The sequence below is a fragment of the Triturus cristatus genome, chromosome 10 (assembly GCF_964204655.1).
Source record: "Triturus cristatus chromosome 10, aTriCri1.1, whole genome shotgun sequence".
In the NCBI taxonomy this organism is placed as follows: Eukaryota; Metazoa; Chordata; class Amphibia; order Caudata; family Salamandridae; genus Triturus; species Triturus cristatus.
The window spans coordinates 1,109,202,120-1,109,220,877 of NC_140593.1; the positions used below are offsets into that span (position 1 = coordinate 1,109,202,120).

At 46.1% G+C, this 18,758-nt stretch overlaps 1 protein-coding gene across 3 annotated transcripts in view; it reads right to left on the reverse strand.

Moving 5' to 3' along the window:
* Positions 1-18,758, reverse strand: part of TRRAP (transformation/transcription domain associated protein) — a 1,075,110-nt gene that overhangs the window by 112,928 nt on the left and 943,424 nt on the right. For all 3 annotated transcript variants that reach the window (XM_085629333.1, XM_085629332.1, XM_085629331.1), the window contains 2 exons: positions 13,343-13,478; positions 9,991-10,182 (listed from right to left, as the gene is read on the reverse strand). In XM_085629333.1, the coding sequence (XP_085485459.1) occupies positions 9,991-10,182; positions 13,343-13,478 (328 nt within the window). The remainder of the gene's footprint in view (positions 1-9,990; positions 10,183-13,342; positions 13,479-18,758) is intronic.

Genomic DNA, 18,758 nt, shown 5'->3' on the forward strand with positions numbered 1-18,758 from the left:
GCCCACGGGGAGTTCAGATCCCACTACACAGCCCAAATATGTCAACTGGCATGCTTGATGCTGGAGGCCATCAGCCTCAGAATGAACCTCACTGAAATTTCAGACAGAGGTCGAAAGATCGGGATCATAGCCAGAATGTCCTGGACTCTTTCCCGGGGAAAAGCCACAAAAGAAACCATGTCCAGAATAGGTGACATGAAATGGAAAGATGGAAAGTCTAAAAAGGTGCCATGTGTGACTCTGGCATGTTGATAGAAAACCCCAAGGATTATAGGACGTATGCCATAGTCTGGAGGTGGTTGATGACTGCCTGGGGTGAGCTCACCTTCAACAGCCAGTCATCAAGGTAGGGGAAGACTGGCACACCTGACCCTCAAAGGTGTACTGCTACTACCACCATCACTTTTGTGAACATCCGTGGTGCACTTGTGAGACCAAAGTGAAGCACCTCAAATTGAAAATGCATCCCGTCCCACTAGAAACCGATAGGCCGGCAGGAGGGGAATATGGAAATAGGCGTCCTGCAGATCCAACATCATCCAGTCTCCAGGGTGGAGAACAGATAAGACCAGGGCTAGGGTGGGCATTTTTAACTTCGCCTTCCAGAGGACTGCACTGAGATGGCGCAGGTCCAAAATAAGCCGCAGGCCTCCATCCTTCTTAGGACCCATAAATTAGAGGAAATAACACCCATAACCTGCTTCCGCCACCCTCTCGACAGCCCCTTTGGCTAAAAGGGCTTTCAGTTCCTGCTGCAAAGTGGAGAGATGGTCCTCTGTAAGTCACTGAAGAAATGGTGAAAGGTGTGGCAGGAAAGAGAGGAAGGGTAAGGAGTAGCTCCTGCATACGATCTGTAGGGGACACCTGTCCAATGTTATCACCTGCCAACTCAGGAAGACTGTGGATTCTGTCTCAAACCTGGTGGCTGTGCTCCTGAAAGGGCATGCTATAGAGGTTGGGTAGGTGGGGCTACAGGTAGAGGAGTAGACGGAGAGGCCTGACCGCAAACTGCTGGGTTCTTTTTTGAGGGAGGCTGAATTATTAGTCTCTACAAAATCCGCGAAAGGAGCGGTGGAACTACTGCGGTGTCGAGTTGGGGTGGACAGGTCTAAAGCGCACACACAGTAGCACTGCTCTCGTTAGAGCTCTCTAGTGCACAATCAGCATTGTCCCCAAACTGCTGAGTCCCATCGAAGAGCACTTCCGTCAGGGAGGACTATTGCGGGAGAACCCTGCCGATTGCCTCAATGCATGGTAGCGAATGGCAATACTGGTGCCTATGGCATCGGTGGTATTGAAGCCACAACGAATCATGAACTTTGTCACATCATGACGGTCTTGAATCACCTGAGCAAGAACAGGTCAGAGATCTTCGGGTAGACCAGGGAGAACTTGTGCCACCAAGTTCCAAAGTGCATGGGAATAGGGTCCCAAAAAGCAGTTTACTTTAACTGATCAGTGGCAGACTGGCAGAGGAAACCCTAGTTTCCCAAACATTTCCACCTGCTTAGATTCCCTGTTCGGGGAGTGGTAGGGAAGGAGTTTGGGTTCGACCTGCTCATGGAGGCTTCACCACTAGACTTTCAAAAGAAGAGTGCTCTTTGATTGTTGAAGTCCAGAACAAGGTTATCCGGTCCAATAATATATTGGTCAGTGCCTCATTAATTGGAAAAAGGGCTCTGAAGTGGTTTACCCAGGTTGGAGGACTTCTGTCTACACTGGTCTTAGCCTCCAAAGTCGGCTGCATTACCGTGGTGTAGGAAGCGGATTCCTCTGTGGCCGGTCCAAGCAGTGAGAGTTGGCCAATTTCCCTCAATGTACCTAGACCACTAGCCTTCTGGAAGTCATCATACCAATTATCCTGATATGGTTGGGAAAACTCATTACCCCGGTCCTATTCTCTGTCTGAGTCCTTACAGAAAAGGAGATGTACTGTATGTGTTCTCCCTTGTAGAGGTTAATTCAAGCTGGGGAAGAGGAGCTCCCCCACACCCTACTAAGAACAGACCACACTGTGAGAGAACGCGAGGCAAGTAAAGGGCTCTGGATGCTGATGTGCACCATGGTACTCTAATGCACGGCAAAGATTGGTGTAATGTGGTACTCAGCACTAGATACCATTATGCAATGAGGCCATGTACTCATTAACTAATATAGCCCTTCAGAAAAACATCACAGTAGTTCTGTATGAAAAACGGGTTTTGTCCCCAATATGCAGCAAAGATGACCTATACTTAAACGATCTAGCAGTCGCCATTTCCCTTTAATGTGTTAAAAGTGAGGTAAAAAGTCCTCCCTTATCGACCACTGATCTCATTACTCCATTACCAACAAGCACTTTAATCTTTGTATTTTTAGCTACTTCTTGTCTTGACATTCTACACCTAACAAGTTCAAAAATAAGTCACTGTTCACCAGCCTTGGAAAGTAGCTCAAGAGCTGACTTTTTAAATAGGTTTGATATCAGTTACTCCGTTTGCTACAAACCAACACCCTGTGCCAGTTTAGCTTATTGCTACTTCACTAATTTGTATCACTTAATGTTTACAAATTATAAGTGCAACAATGCGAACAGAAAATTGATGTAAAACAAGAACAGTTCAGTCTTTTCATTTTTCAGTTTCTGAGACCCATTATGTTAAGAAATACCAATGTGTCTCTATTGACAGTTTTTGATTAATGTCCACATGCAGGTATGTCATCCACTTCACGAAAATACTATTTTTATATTTCTATACAGAAGCAAGAGCCCAATTACACTAACAGCAGAATTGCAACATTGGCTTATGAGGGAAAAGGTGGCAACGCCATAATGTAATCATCCGTCACACAAACTAAACACTATTTATAAAAGAACCACTTTCAAACAGAAGAAAGCAAGATAGCAATTGCATTTTGTGCTAATCAACTTAATAAGATAAATGGCCAAGAATCGGTGGGCATTTCCAAAGTTAAATCTCCAGAAACAAAATAAATTAGGCAAAGTAATATCTTTTTCACAATTATCGCAGTATCGGCTCCCACAATAGCTTAACCTTCATCCCACTGCCATTCATCATGTAAATTTAATTTTCTTCCAGGTATTTAATCATACGCTATCTGATACATATAAAAAGTAATTACTGGTGCTGCAAACTCATTCCTCAGTTTGTACTGTTGTCATTCAGTGAATATTATCATTTCTGCACTAGGGATATGGCGAGTGATTATAAAAAATATAAACTTTAATGAATGCCACAGCTCTTAAAACATTCAAAGTCCACCGGGAAACATCACAATTTAAAGGCATCTTCGGAGGTTGAGGTTTGTGCAATCTCCCCGCCTCTGTAGATTTCATGACCTCACATGAGTAGCCATTAACTACATCAATACATTATCAAAAAAGTGCATGCATAGAAACTGTTCCTCTAAAATATGCAGATTTACATTTATCCTTGATTACATAATGGTCTGTGTAGTATCTGGACTATAAAAAGCACATTTTTGATATATTTAAATAAATCACCTAAAATTTGGACACAATGCATGTCTGCTGGGGAGCTAATGATCTATGTGGCTTGAGCAAAATTTATTACAACACAGTTTGGTGAATTTTTTTTCAAGTTAAAGTTTGATGTTACAAATAACTAATTGTTTGTTATCACTGCTGAACGAGTTACTTACCTTCTGTAACGATGTATCTGGTAGAGACACTGTCTAGCTGTATATTCCTTAACTTAGAATATCCCCAGGCATCAGACTGAATCCGGAAAACCTTTTCCACCCAGCAGTACCTCTGCACGCCGGGTCGGTGCCGCCCGGCTCCTTCCCGACGTCGTCCACAGAAGTGACGTCAATGGAGCCTTATAAGTCCCCCTCAGCGTGCGGACGTCCGTTTTCTACTGTGAAACCTTTCCGCGCTACAACGCAGAGCCACTAAAAAAACTGTGAGAGTATAGGAAAAGTGTGCCAAAAAAGGAGCAAAAACCTTTGAAACAACAATGATAAGAAATCATAGAATGATGAGAAACAACACCATGTTGAAAAAGTACCCAACACTTGAAGGGACTGAAGGGAGTGAACAGAGCACCCGGCCCAGTAGAAGTCCCAACAAAGCGAAGCGCCGTGCACCCCCCTAAGAGGAAACGGCAGTGGAAATGGATGACATGACAAACAAAAGGCAGTCTGCAACCACAGGATGTAACTGTAAAGGACCACAGGACTGGAACAAAATGACTCTTGTCAAGTGACCAGAAGTGAACAACCACATAGAATGGTCACCATACCCCCCACAATGACCTTTGGACTGTAGCATTGTCAAATAGAACCTCAACCCAATCGACTGCAGCATAGACAAGGAGACCCCTAAGAAATGGGGAGAAACAGACGAGGGCGGAGGGAGGGTAGGGAAACATGAGAATCTCCACGCCGGAAGAACCCGGGTGGAGAAGCATTGAAAAGCACATAACCTAGCCACCCAAAAACGAGAATGAGTGGAGAGCCAACGTGCCCCAAACAGAATGACACACCCTGCCCCGGAGGTAGGTGAACGAGAGTACCCCACAGGAAGACCAAGGCCACCTGGAAGGAGGCAAGGTGGTAGAACTCTACCTGGAAAGGTCCTCGCAGAACACGGAGGATGGGCGGGCGTTAAGGAATCTGCGGCTAGACTGTGTCTCTACCAGATACATCGTTACCAAAGGTAAGTAACTCGTTCATCTGATAGACATCTAGCCGCAGATTCCTTAACTTCGAATAGATACCAAAGCTATACCCCATTGGAGGAGGGTCTGCGACCAAACCCCACCAAGTTCCCAAAGGAAGTAGTCCGTCAAGAACATGGACTTAACCAAAGTGGGAGCTGCAATGCCAGCTTGGCTGACACCAGACCCATAAAGCTCAGCATTGCCAGCATAGCTGACACCAGACCATGAAGTTCAGGGTGGAGCATGAGCAAGGGAAGCAAGGTACCACAACCCGTCAGAGAATGGCAAGAGTCCACTGTCGGCCAGACACGGACGAAACGAAAGCACAGAACCAGAAAGGTCAGTGCACAATGGCAGAATGCAAACAAAGGAGGGGAACTGAGTATAAGACCACAGGATCCGTAAGAGTCAAAGGTCCAGCGAAGGGACCTAAACATGATGACAGATTCAGAACACACAATCGGAGCGGCACAACATCAGGTGCCAACAAATGACATGTCAGGGCAGAGAGCATCATGCCAAGACATACAAACTATGACTACCAGGAGATTCATAGATGTGAATTACAAGAATACACGAAACAGACATTGTGTACCGTGAGAACCACATCACACAATGCACAGCTCAATGAAGCGTAACAACAACAGCAAGTGCACGTCAACGGAGAAGACGGGCACAGCACCAGGTAGCCGTACCCCTAGGTTCAACGACCAGGGGCCACCGGCAAGCCGAACACGCCCAAGGCTTTGGTGATGTGGTGGCAGTCAATCAGATCTAACCTATAGATCTTTCTGATCTTCGAATCCTCTGCAGAGTGAAATATATACAAATTTTGAACCTTAGTTTCTGAAACACTACTAAGCAGACTTGCACCAAATCACAAAAAGAATGCTTTCTGGGCCGAGATTTAGCTTTCTGCCATATTTGGTGTGATTTTGTTAAGCCGTTTTGGCTAATGCTCGGTCTAATTTTACTATGGGAATTAAGAATTTTGGGACCCTCCCTCGACTCTCTCCCCCTTTTCTTGAACCACACTTCACTGATCCCTCCAAACCTTTGCAGGAAGGAGCACAGGTGGATAAGACTTTTTATTTTTGGAAATGTTTGTGAAAATTCATCAAAAGGCTTCAAAGTTCTTAGCAAACAAAAAAATCCATTTCTTATGGAAACGTGGTCCTAACTACAACACTGTTTTAAACAGAGAAGTAGTTGGACTAATTAATGCGTGTGGCAAGGTGCAGTGTCTGTTTCTTCTGCTTCTGCCACATTCTGCAGCTGTGGTGGTGGGGCTCATGCTCTATCTGGTCCTACACTAGATTCACCACTGAACGGAATTATAAAGTAAAAAGGAAACTGCTTTTACCTCTCTTAACACCTGAGTTTTCTTATGCTATCTTAAACGATAGCCTCATCGCTCGAGTTCTGCAAGAACTGAAGACCTGGTTCTTTTAAAAAAATGTTGTTTTAGAGTTTTATATAGAGCGAACTAGACCCGATACATCGGGTATCAGAGCTCTTTACATGAGTACCAGTTTCGTTACAGAAGGACGCATTCATTTTTGTTAGGCACAGGGAGATAAAGTGATTTGCCCAGAATCACAGGATGTTGAGCATCGTTGCCATGACTCAAACCCAGTTCCCCAGCTTCGAGGTCGACCGCTCTAGCCGTAAGGCTACATCCTCTTCCCTTTGAATAACTCTCTTCTACTAGACAACTGCCTCTCCACCAGCAGAGAGCCTGGATGCCCTCACGGGTCACTAGCACGATATACAAATAAACAAAACATTATGCAATGTATCACATTGTTCAGTAGTCAGGAGAATGGGAAATAACTAAGTATATACGTTCTTTACGAGAGTGCAATGAACAGCAGCTTCCGTGTAACTGCAGCTACACAGCTCCAGCAGTAAATGAATAGCAGGCTTACTGCTGTCTTGTGAGTGAACGGAAAAATACATCTTTCTTTAGATACAAAATGTTTCATTGTGAGGACAATGGGCGGGTCTGTAACAATACACTAATATGTCTCATGGATCTTAATGCCAGTGCCATAATCCTAGAGTCATCTTTAGACGTTGTGTTCTGCCCTTGCACTGTGCAATTACATCAGTGCATGAATAGTTATTCTTAATTCTCTACCTCTTAAGGAGGTAGAGTCAGTCCAATGTGATGCTGATAAGTGATAAAGATGGAAAACTATTGTTTATTTTTATGAATAACTACTTTCTTTTGCAAGATTAACAATCTTTGAATACCATAAAGGTCATATTTATGTAGGAGGCAGGTTTGAGGTAAAAGCAGTACACAAAAAATCCTCAATACTGCATGACACGTCTGTGCATCCTGCATTCTGTCAATGTGCAATCAAATACAAAACTCAAGCTTCACTGTGTACCCTAGGATGTGCTGCTTACTTGCACCCTTGCACCCGAATTATTTGTGTCACCCATTTGTCTGAGGTGATGGTCGCCCAGACAGGAAGGAAATTTTGGAGTCTGCCCCCGACCGGAGTGGGATGGTCTGAGGGGAGCGGGGGGGAAGTCATTGGGTAGGCGGTGTGGCAGAGCAGGCGGTGTTTGTTTTGCCTCTGCCCTTGTTATTGTTACCCCTGTAGCCGCCTCTATGATAACCCCTTGTGAAGGTGGACTGAGTAGGGGATTTGTATGAAGTGGACGCGGTGTCTGAGGAGTAGCCTCTAGAGGTACTGGAAAGGAAGAGCGGCGAAAGGAGCATCTGGGAGGGTGTGACTGCAAGGCTCCCATGGATTTTGCCGTATCAGTATCCTTTTTCATTTTTTCTAGGGCCTCATCCACTTTTGGGCCAAATAGATGTTCTTGGTCAAAGGGATGGTTAAGGATGGAGGCTTGTACCGCCGGTTTAAACCCTGATATTCTTAGCCAAGCATGGCGACGGAGGAGGACGCTGGTATTGATGGCCCTGGAGGCTGTGTCTGCTGCCTCTAGGGCACAACGTATGGAGGTATTAGTAATAGTTTTACTCTCCGGAATTAGTTCGTTGGCCCTAGCTTTATATTTTTCAGGGAGGTGGTGCATTATGCTTTCTAACTCGTCATAATGTGCCCTGTCATATGTGGCTAATAGCGCTTGTGTATTGGCGATACGCCATATATTGGCCGATTGGGATGCAGTGCGCTTTCCTGATGCGTCCAGTAGTTTTGACTCTTTGTCAGGTGGTGGTGCTTCGCCTGACGCCTGGGAGTTTGCCCTTTTATGTGCGGTGGACACCACTAGAGAATCTAGTGGCGCTGGCCCTCTGATGTAGGAGGGATCTGTGGGGGCAGATTTGTGTTTTTTTTTCGATGCGGGTGTTAATGACCCTGGCCCTAACAGGGTCCTTAAAAACTTCTGGCACATGCTTTACCACTCCTTTGAGCATAGGCAATATGGAGGTGGACCTATGTGTGGTGTCGCATGTGTCAAGGAGGAAATCTTCCTCCACGGGATCGGTGTGTAAATCTACCCAGTGATAGTGTGCCACCCTCTGCAGTAGGTGGTTGAACCCCAATGAGTCTTCTGGTGGAGAAGGTCTGGAAGGGTAAAGATCGTCTTGTGGGACGTTGGGGATATTAGGGATATTGTAATCGTCCCATGGGTCTGGGGATCCTGTAGGGGTGGGGTCCCCTGTGGGTAGGTCCTGGGGCACATCCCCTATGTCATCATATGGGTCCCCCTGATCATCATCGTCCGGAGACGGGGTAGGGGAATAATGAGGTTGGGGTGGAGAAGGCGGAGGAGGTGGAGGAGGGGAAGGTGGAGGAGGTGGGGAAGGTACTCTGAAAGGAGAGGTAGCAGAGTCCTTTCTCTTTGGAGGTGAAGGCGGAGCAGGCTTCTCCAAATGTCTCTTTTTGGTAGAGAGTGTCAAATGTCCAGTTTTTGGATCCTTGGTAAGTGTTTTTTGCAAGGGATCCGGTGTAAATAAGTCTGGTGAGGTTGTTCGGTCTGTCGGCGCCGGGCCGTTGGCTTTTTAGGCTTTTCGGTGCCGGTTCGTTGTTTGAAACTCGGCTTGGGAACCTCCGGTCGCTTTGTCGGCGCCGAGATGGGTTTCGGCTTCGAAGTGTCGGTGCCGGTGGCCTTGTGTGCTTTGGTCGGTACCGAAGATGTTGTCGGTACCGAAGAGCTGGGTTTCGACCCGGAGTGCTTCGGTGCGGGGCTCGGTGTCGAGATGGGGGCCGGTTTCTTTTTTGGTGCCGAAGCGTGTTTATCGGCACCGATGGTAGGCTGGCTCGAGCCGCCGGAAGGCTTGCTTGGCTTTTTTACCGGGCCCGAAGGTGCGATGGTGGAAGCAGTGTCCTTGGTCTTGCCTAGGCGCGAAGGCGTGCCCGGAGCCTTTTTCGGTGACGGCAAGGGTGTGGGGGAGGGATGGATCAGTACTCATGACCCTCTGCGCCGGGGTGATGTCCTCCACATCTGAGTCGTCGGCTTCGGAAGCGCTGACGGGGCCCTAGTCTGTGTGATGCTGTTCAGGAGCGTCGACGCCTTCTCCGAAGATGTCGTCCGGAATCATCGCCGAGGAGTGTGCCATGGTTCTTCTGGCTCTTCGGTCCCGAATAGTCTTTTTGGACCGGAAGGACTTACACGCCGGACAGTCTCGAGCCTTGTGTTCAGGGGAGAGGCAGAGATTGCATACCTCGTGGAGATTGGTGTGGGGAAATTTGGACCCTCATCGAAGGCACTTTTTAAATGGAGTCCTTTCCATTAGCCAGGACCGTAGCTTGGATAGGCCCGAAGGCCGCCGTCGACGACTGGAACCGAAGGTCTGTGCCGATGAGAAGGCGCGTGGAGTGGGGAGATCGCGATCGAAACAATACCGCGAGTTGGGGTGAGGATTGCGCGTGGATCGTCGAACTGGAAGCTGTTCGGAACCGGAGCGCGAAGATTACATCCGAGCCCCGATGGCGGAAAAAAACAATCTGAGGATGGAGCCGAAGCTCATGCGCAATACGATCCAAAGGAGGAGTCACTGACCTCGTGACTTCCAAAGACTTTCCAAGAGGAAAAACAAACTGCAAACATTCGGGCCCAACACCAGATGGCGATCTATGCACAAGTGTGTAATCTGCAGCTAATATGCCTCGAACATATGTCTTCCCTAATCGCTGACAGAATACTCTACATTCTTATCTATCCTAAGCATCTGTAGCCTACTTTCCAGTCCAAACAATCAACTGCTTATAGTAAATGTTCGGGAAAAAGCTTGGTGCAAAAAATAAAGAAAATAATTGATTAATTGAGGAAAGCCTTAAGGCGCTTTATTACTGTGAAGCTCTTAAAAATGAATTCTTACTTGAAGCAGAGGAGTATGCACATGAGACACTACATAGGGCAACCTGCGCCACTCTCGGATGGCAAGGCTGCTGGCCATGTCCACCAGGCGTTCTATGTAGTTCAGCTGCTGTTCTTCAGGGTGGCAGATTGCTAGGTACCCACGGTACATGTTGACTTTCCACGCCATCTCCTTTGGGCAGCTCAACTCGACCTATGCGCAAAAAGAGACGAGTCATGAACACAGAACATGAAGTCCAAGCGATAATAACCGTATGTTCAAGGATTAATTATGCTGCATCAAAACAGTTCTGCAGTGACCGGAAATCAGGGCTGCATTTTCAGAACAAATAATAATGCCTATTTAGCCTTGTTCAAACATTCAGGAGATAATTGGGTGGAAATTAAGTTTATTACAGGATGGCAACAAGAAAACAGATTGATCTGTAAGCCTTTTACTATTTACACTGATAGGGCTGTTCCTGGTTTATTAATTTAGCAGAGGAATGTTAAATGTTTGATTAACTTATCCTACTTGTCACTTCTATTCCATGTGTTTACTTGGTTTACAGTAATACAATACATTGCACACCACTGTAAATACTGCTTGTAAGACACTGGGCTATTGCTGCAATTGCCCCCCCCCCCTTTTTAGGTCTCACCTAGCGAAAGCAGCACATGCGCTGCTCTCGCCATGGAGAGGACCTTTTGGAATCAATTCAGCCAAAGTTAAATACACGCGCGTCCAAATGGACAAAGATGGCTGCTCTCGCCATCGCAAAGCTAAACATGCACGTGTAGGAACCAAAAAATGCACGTGCATGTGGACAACTGGTTGTCATCTTTGTGCACACGCGTGCGCATTTTTTTGTCCCTACACGTGCGTGCTTTTGTTTTCTCAGACAGGCTGAAGGCCCGGCGGCAGTGCTGAGGAATCTGCCGCGGCGCACGGCTTCCCCCAGCATTGCTTGTTAATTATAGTGTGAGGAGCATGGTTCTGCAGAGTGCACCAGACGCCCCCTTTAATGATACACTGCATGGGAAGAAATATCTTCAAACACAATAGGTTTTGATTACATAGCAGCCCTCCCTAATGAGGCGGGAGGTTCCCAAACGGGGGCCTTACCTCCCGTCTCCCAACTGCAGATCATACACACATCCGGTTCCCTCTATTTTGGTTCCGGTTTTTTAGCAACTGGATAACGAAGGCGAGGAGACTTAAGCAAAAAGCTCTTCTTTAAATTGTTTGACATCCTCTGAGTCTGTATTATGCGCTATAGCGCTCAGGAACGCTTCCGATTGGTTGGACCTAACCGGCTAGCCCAATTGAATACAGCCCACCCCTTCTCAAAGAACCAGGCTCAACCATTGCACCGGAACAGTAGTTCCATTTTCCCAGAAGTTATGGGCCAGTCACTTGTGAGCCGGATTGCGTTCGAGGGTCTTTGCTCTGTAGAACACTTTTGGATTAGGTACAGTGGAAAATGTGAAGTCCGGCTCCGTACACAGATTGCACAGCACTATAACATGAGCCCGGTGTGGTCATACCTGGTATCCCCATCATACCGTGTGTCCCCGCTCTTGGGCACTTTTTGGAAACGAAACTCCGCCCGGGCAGGTTCAGAGAAGCCGCGATCTCTCCTCGGGCTGATCTAGGGAGATACACGATTCAACTGGATGTGAAACTCTGGTCTGGCTATAAATAGCCTGGTAATTGTCTAGTATTGCAGCGGGTTACTGCTGCACGAGTAGAGATAGAAAGAGCTATGACAAGCATTTGCAATGCATTAGGTCTCGCAGTTACGCGAGTTTAAGCTATTGGCATTGTAAATGACAATGCCTTTTATTTATGTTTTTAAAACGAAAACAAAAATAAGAGGGTCCCTAAGGGCTGCAGCATATCTTGTGTCACCCCAAGGGACCCGCATACAAATTCTACACAGACTGCCATTGCAAGCTGCATGACATGGTGCAAACTATGAGTGAAAACATGACAGAACACAACTCCTGTGTGTCATGCCAAAGTCACTGAATCCATAATATTTAAGTCACCCCTACAGCAGGCCTTGAGCCCTAGGGCAGGGTGAATTATATTTTATGTGAGGACAAATCTGCATCAGCACAAATGCCCCTGTGATGTCTAGTTCTATTACTAGGTATTGCAAATGAGCAGAGAAGCCATCTTAAGGTATGCACTGGGCACTGGTCAAAACGAGTTACCCAGCAACATAATGGCTTCACTGAAACCTATGATGTTTGGTATCAAACACCTCACATTAATAAACCCATACTGATTTCAGAGATGGAATTATTAATACATGCAGCCAGAGGGTACCTTAGAGGTACCCCCCTGAACCCAACTAGTCCTCTGGTATGATGGCTAACTGGTCCAGTCCAGCCTGCCAGCACAAACAATTTTCTGACCGCCACCCCACTCCTCAGGCAAGTTGACTGGTGATCTGCATATAAAGGCAGGAGGCTTCAAAGGCCTCTGCCGCCTTTGATATGTGACCCAAGGCTTCCACAGACACAGGGGAATTGCCACCTTTGGCCCAGGCCCATTTGGCACCAGGACAGGCATGACAATTAGCTACTTAGGAGGCATGTCCCCCTCTCAGGCTAGTACCACCCCTAAGCTAATTTTGGCGGAAATGCCACCACCTGCCCTAGTCCTATCTCACAAAACTAGCTATACATAAGGCATGTTGCATGGCCAGGCTGGACAAACCTCTAGGGTGAACAGCTTGACGTTAACACAGTTAGAAATTCCACCATCCTGCTGCCTACCAGGACTACCGATGCTGCAGCTGCCCAGGAGGAGGTCACAGTGCTCCTGCAGGTCAGATCTGTCCTCCCCCCCCCCTTCCCCCAGTGTGGGGGCACCAAGACTGACTGGAGCCGCACAGCAACCATGTTTAGGGTACTGAATCCCTTGCAGCCTCCAAGGCTTGTTGTGTCCAGACCAGACACCAACGCCAAGGAAAACCAACCTGCACGTCTATAGACTTCAGGGACAGTGAGAACCACAACGAGAATGGCCCAGCTGTCCCATTTTCCCCCTTCTGCAGAAACCAAAGACAAAGTGAGTCCCCGACCCCACCACCTCAAAGCACCTCTGCACTCGCGCCCCACAGCCAGAGCCCGAAGGAGGTGATGGTGCTAATGGGGTCCCGAGACACTATAAGGCTGAACACACCCTTGGTATACACATCAAAACATGCAGAGGAGCCAGAGTGCAGTACTCGGCTACAGGTAAGAAAAACAAAGAAAATCCATAGACATATGGTTTTGTAAACAGATTCTTTTTTTTTCTGCGCTGTGGAAATTCAGTCAGATGAAAAACAAAAAAGAACAACATTAAATAAAACCTTCACCTGCACCAATGCCTCTTTCATTGCTGTCCAATTAGAAACTCTCCAAGCGCATTCAAGGACGAGATAGGGATTGATATGGCCTTTGGACTGTCCATACTCCGTCAGAGCCTCCCACTGGTTCAGTTCTTTTGAACACCTAGAATGAAATTGACACAACAAAGGCCATTTGAGTCAACATAGACTTAGTCAGTAGATACACTGGCAGCAATGTTCACAATTAAGTGTGTGTAAACGCTAAAGATGTTACCAAAAAGGGTGAAAGAAAACCACATTCTTAAGATAACAAGGCGTGTTTAGAAAAGTGGACACTTTATATTACAATAACGTTAAGAATGACAAATGCAGAGGTCACTGCTTCTAATGGTTATATTAAGGTATGCATTTGAGACAGCTGCACATGTATGTGTTAAAATGGATCTGCAATTATTTATATTGTCACATTTTCAAAATGGAGGGTGGCACATATTCGATTTTAGCAGGTTGGTCTGAATTCAATCATGTACACACAATAGTCATCTAAATGAAAAAATAACGCACAAGAATTATCTAGGAACTTCAGCCAATTAGGACTGCTTCAGAGTCAACATGTGAGAAAGTATGGTGCCATCATAGACATAGAGCAGTTAAGTTGTTCTCACTGGTGGGTTGCATTGGGTAGAAGGCATCTTTCAAACTAGCAAAGAAGGGTACTAAATGAAAATATCTCCCACTGAAAATGATGTTCAGCTTACTTCTTCAGTAAAGAGGAGTACCTGTCGCATTTGGACAGTAAATCATTGTGGCTATTCAATGGTGCTGGCAAGTCAAACTTGTTACTAACCTTGGGTAACGCTCTTTGTGTCTTGTCCACCAAAGTCACAAGTATGTTCTCAAAGACCTTCTCACTTAAAGGTTTGCTACTGGGCCACCTGGTTTAATCTCCCTTGGTGAATGACCAAGAGCAATCTGCTGAGGACTAATTAGATCTGGCGTTCTCATGGGTTAATGAAACAGCCAGTCTTAAAGGATCTGTGCCAGCATCGTCATCGTGATTTCCTACTTTCTCAAAACTTTGATGAGGAAGTTTAGATAGATGGATCGAGTTCTCCACCCTTACTGGGGAATACAGTCCCTCAAAATAACAGTTCTTTCCCCATTAACTCTGTTGTGTGCTCCTAATTATCCCTTTTGTCATCAATACTAGGAAACAAGTTACTTGCAACAATAGTTTTGCAGGTGGTACTACACTAGACTCAAACTGCCATGGAAAAGGCCCGGTTTAGTTTTTGCACACAGTGGAGGCATTGTTATCCCTGGTTGAGCAACCATCTGATTTCTTATTTGTGCCTTCCACAGAACTACAATACAACAGGATGAGTAGCTTGTAATGTTTATTAAGCAGGCTCTTAAAAAACAGGAGGAAAAAAAGTGGGATCACAAAACCATGTCATTGAAGGCAGGTCCAAAGGCACTGTAGCTCTGCAAAAACTTGGTTGTGTAAAGTGCACATAAAGCAGATGATGAGACAATGCCAAAACAGAGGCAGAAGAATGTTATGGCTTCGAACAGCAGAAGACCAAAATTGTGAATCCTTCAGCTGTGGTGCCCAGAGTGTTGCTATTAGTTCCCACATCCTCTTAACCAACAGTACCTGGTACAAAGAACTTCTTTATCCAAACTGCTACACTAAAACATCATACAAATGTCTCAAGCACTAAAAGGTTCGAATGTTAGAGGGGGTGGGGGGAAGGACAAACCATATCTACTGAGTCGAAGTTGCGAGAGAATGATATAATACCAAAAAAACACCAAACTCTACTTCCAACTCAGATGATCAAGGTCGATACAGAAAACACATTTCAACAAAATCATCCTTATAAAAATTAGCTGACATTACAAACAAGCATTTACAATGCAATGGTCTCGGCAATATTATAGGTAGAGCTATTGGTATTGCTCATTATTTTTTTATCATTTTTGTATCCCTAAATAAATGGCATTGTCATTTCTATTGGCATTAGCTTTTTTTGCATATGTGATACCTATTGCATTAGCAGAGAGAGAGTGAGGTAGTGAGATAGAGAGAGAGAGTGAGGTATTGAAATAGAGAGTGAGGTAGTGAGAGAGAGTGAGGTAGATAGAGAGTGAGGTAGTGAGATAGAGAGTGAGGTAGATAGAGAGTGAGGTAGTGAGATAGAGAGAGTGAGGTAGTGAGGGAGAGGGATGTTGTGAGGTAGTGATATATAAGCATAGAGTGATGTTGTGATGTAGTGAGATAGAGAGAGAGGTAGTGAAAGAGAGAGTGAAAGTGAGTTAGTGAGATAGAAAGAGTGAGGTAGTGAGATAGAGAGTGATTGAGGTAGTGAGTGAGAGAGTGAAGTTGTGAGGGTGTGAGCTAGAGAGTGAGGTAGTGATGTTTTGAGAGAGAAGTTGTGAGATAGTGAGGTAGTGAGATAGAGTGGAGTAGTGAGGTAGAGAGAGTTATGTAGTGAGAGAGAGTGAGGTAGTGAAACAGTGATGTAGTGAGGGAGAGGGATGTTGTGAGGTAGTGAGATGTAAGCAGAGTGGTGTTGTGATGTAGTGAGATAGAGAGAGGTAGTGAAAGAGACAGTGAAAGTGAGTTAGTGAGATAGAAAGAGTGAGGTAGAGAGATAGAGAGTGAGTGAGTGATGTAGTGAGTTAGAGAGAGAGTGAAGTTGTGATATAGAGAGTGAGGGAGTGAGAGAGTGAGGTAGTGATCTTTTTAGAGAGAGAAGTAGTTGAAAGTGCATTTGCTCTGAGCTCATTCACGAATACAAATAAGTGTTACAGTACTTACATTTACTTTTTAATTGTGTTCTAAAGTGGAGAACATGGACTTCATTATATTTGTGCTGAAGAATCGCAGGGCTGTGGCTACGAGAATTGGCCGGGAATGCGGTCACTGGTTCGAATACAAAGATTGGCAGGGTACAGAGACTGGCTGGGTACAGAGACTGGTAGCGCTGAGATTGGCTGAGGGTGCAGGGACGTGCTGACTGGCTGGGTACTGCATCTACAGAGGCTGGCTGGGGGTACAGAGACTCTCTGGGGAGCAGAGGCTGACGCACGTCATCCTTCCAATGGCCAGGCGGCCACTCCCTCACCGGAGAGGTAAAATAGTGACTCTTCACTCCACAAGTATGGTGATCCGAACCATATAATAGTCGTCGATCTCGTGGGGGTCAATACATGTCTATATTATTAGCCTCGGTGTTCTGACATACCGCCAAAGCGCCGAGAAACAATGCTGAACTCGATTTTTTTTCTCCAAAATGTGCCTCTTGCTAGTTTTAAGATGTTGGCATGTATGTTCTAGTATCACCGAAAGGGCAAGAAAGCGACCCAAAACTGTGCGCACTCATTGAGAGTTTTAGTTAATGCATGCAAGGGAGTTTTTTCTTCAGTTTTATATAGCGCGAACTCGATCCGGAGGTATTGGAGCGCTTTACACGAGCAGCAATCTCATTACACACAGATACATTCATTTTTGGTAGGCACGGGGAGATTAAATAATTTGCCCAAAATCACAGGATGTGGAGTCATCGCCGAGACTCGAACCTTATCAACTACACCAACCAAATCTTTCATGTCTCTGCTACCCAACAGGTTAACACAGCCCACCGCCATTTGTACCGAGCAAACAACGTCCATGGTAGTTTAAAAACACATACGATAATTAAAAACAACTAAAAGGAGAGAGAGAGAACCACATTCCTACTGAATGGAATAAACCACGCCAAGCACTGAGAACGCAAAACATCCTAACAGCGTGGCTGTACAGGTCCGAATACATGTGCAATTATTAAGAGCCCCAGGCGCGAGTGTCCTTACCTCTGTGTGGTCCCGAAGAGGGGTTTCTACCCGAAAACAACCTTTGTTCCGGATTGAGAGCCGGACTCGGCTTTCGTGCTCTCTGGTTTCAAACTCAGCAGTTCAACAGGTTCACCAGCCCCCTCCCTCCTCAAGCCAGCCCCCACCCCTCCCCCCTGGCCTTGGGTAGCTAAAACACATAGCAAGGATACGCACGCCTCGAAACTTTTGTCTATATCCCTAGATGAATTTAGAGGCCAGATATTTTTGTCATAATGACGGCGATTCCCCGGTGCGAGCCTCCGTTAAAGCCAACGGGGCTATTAAAACAACTAATGCTCCAAGCGTGACACTTCGGTGAAACAATCGGTGCAGACCATTGTGTGTGCTTCAAGGCTGTTCACAGGGTGAGTCTCCAATCGAACCAATGAGTTAATTCGGATTCGCGACCTTTTTGCGCAAAGCTGCAAGGCACCGCTCAGTCAGTGGTGCTGTCCGAGTGACATGGTGTTCGCACACGCTATGTCTCATGTCGGGAGTGATTACTAGCTGTAAGGGGCCCCACCTACAGAGAGAGTCTAACAAGGGGGAAAGGCGTCCAAGGCACGGTGCGGATCCCTGCTCATCGAAGGGCAGCGCCGCCAACTATACTCACAACAGCACGAAGATCCTCACGGCCAGAGGACAGCAAAACAATGGCGGATGGAAGCTCCGAAAATTTTTCGGATTCGGGGGCGTGTTCCTGCTGTTCTAAAAGGGCGTGGCTAAAAAGTGGAAAGATAGCAAGGAACACGCCCCCGAATCTGAAAAAGACGGAGCCTATTTGGAGGGACGGCTCTCTCCTCCAATGGCGGGCCTCCGTTTAGGAAGCCAGCCAATGGAGGAGAGGCAAAAAGAGAGGCGGGCTAAGGAGCCACTCTAGGAAACATTAAATCTCGACTTCCGGTTCTGCCTTCGGCAGACCGGTAGTCCTCGACCTAAAAAGGGTCACTAATTAATTTGGGGCTAAAAACGACCCTCCAATTTTTCGAAGTTAAAGTACAATAGAGGAGAAAAATACTGCTTTGTAAATGGCTGTGTCCTGTGAGATTCCTAAAAGAAGACATACAAGACCAAGAAATGAAATTGAAAGGTTTGGCAAAAATCTGAAATATTTTCCCATTAAGGAGCATATATTGACCTTTCAAGACAAGGAGGCGGCTATGGCAAAGGACTATTCTCATGATCCTCCGGAAGAGAAGGGTGTAGAATATGTTACTATACAATCACCTAGTTATAACCCATAGGGGTATCCCACTACACCATCACCTCCTGAACAGTTGTCCACATATTTTGCTGCGATACACAGGGCAACACATGGAGGTATACAAAAAATTGATGGATGAAATCCTTGAATTAATCTCAGCCACTGGTAATTACTCAGGGATGCATCCCAGTCCACCGTTATTTTGCATACCATGTCACCTTGGTTGGGACCTAGCCATATGCAAATCATTTTCGACACTGCTCAAATGGGAACAGTCCAGCCCAAACTGCCACGCTAGGTCCTCCCTGAACTGGAATACAAGCACCCCGGGACTAGTTTCATCCTTATTGGGGCTCATCA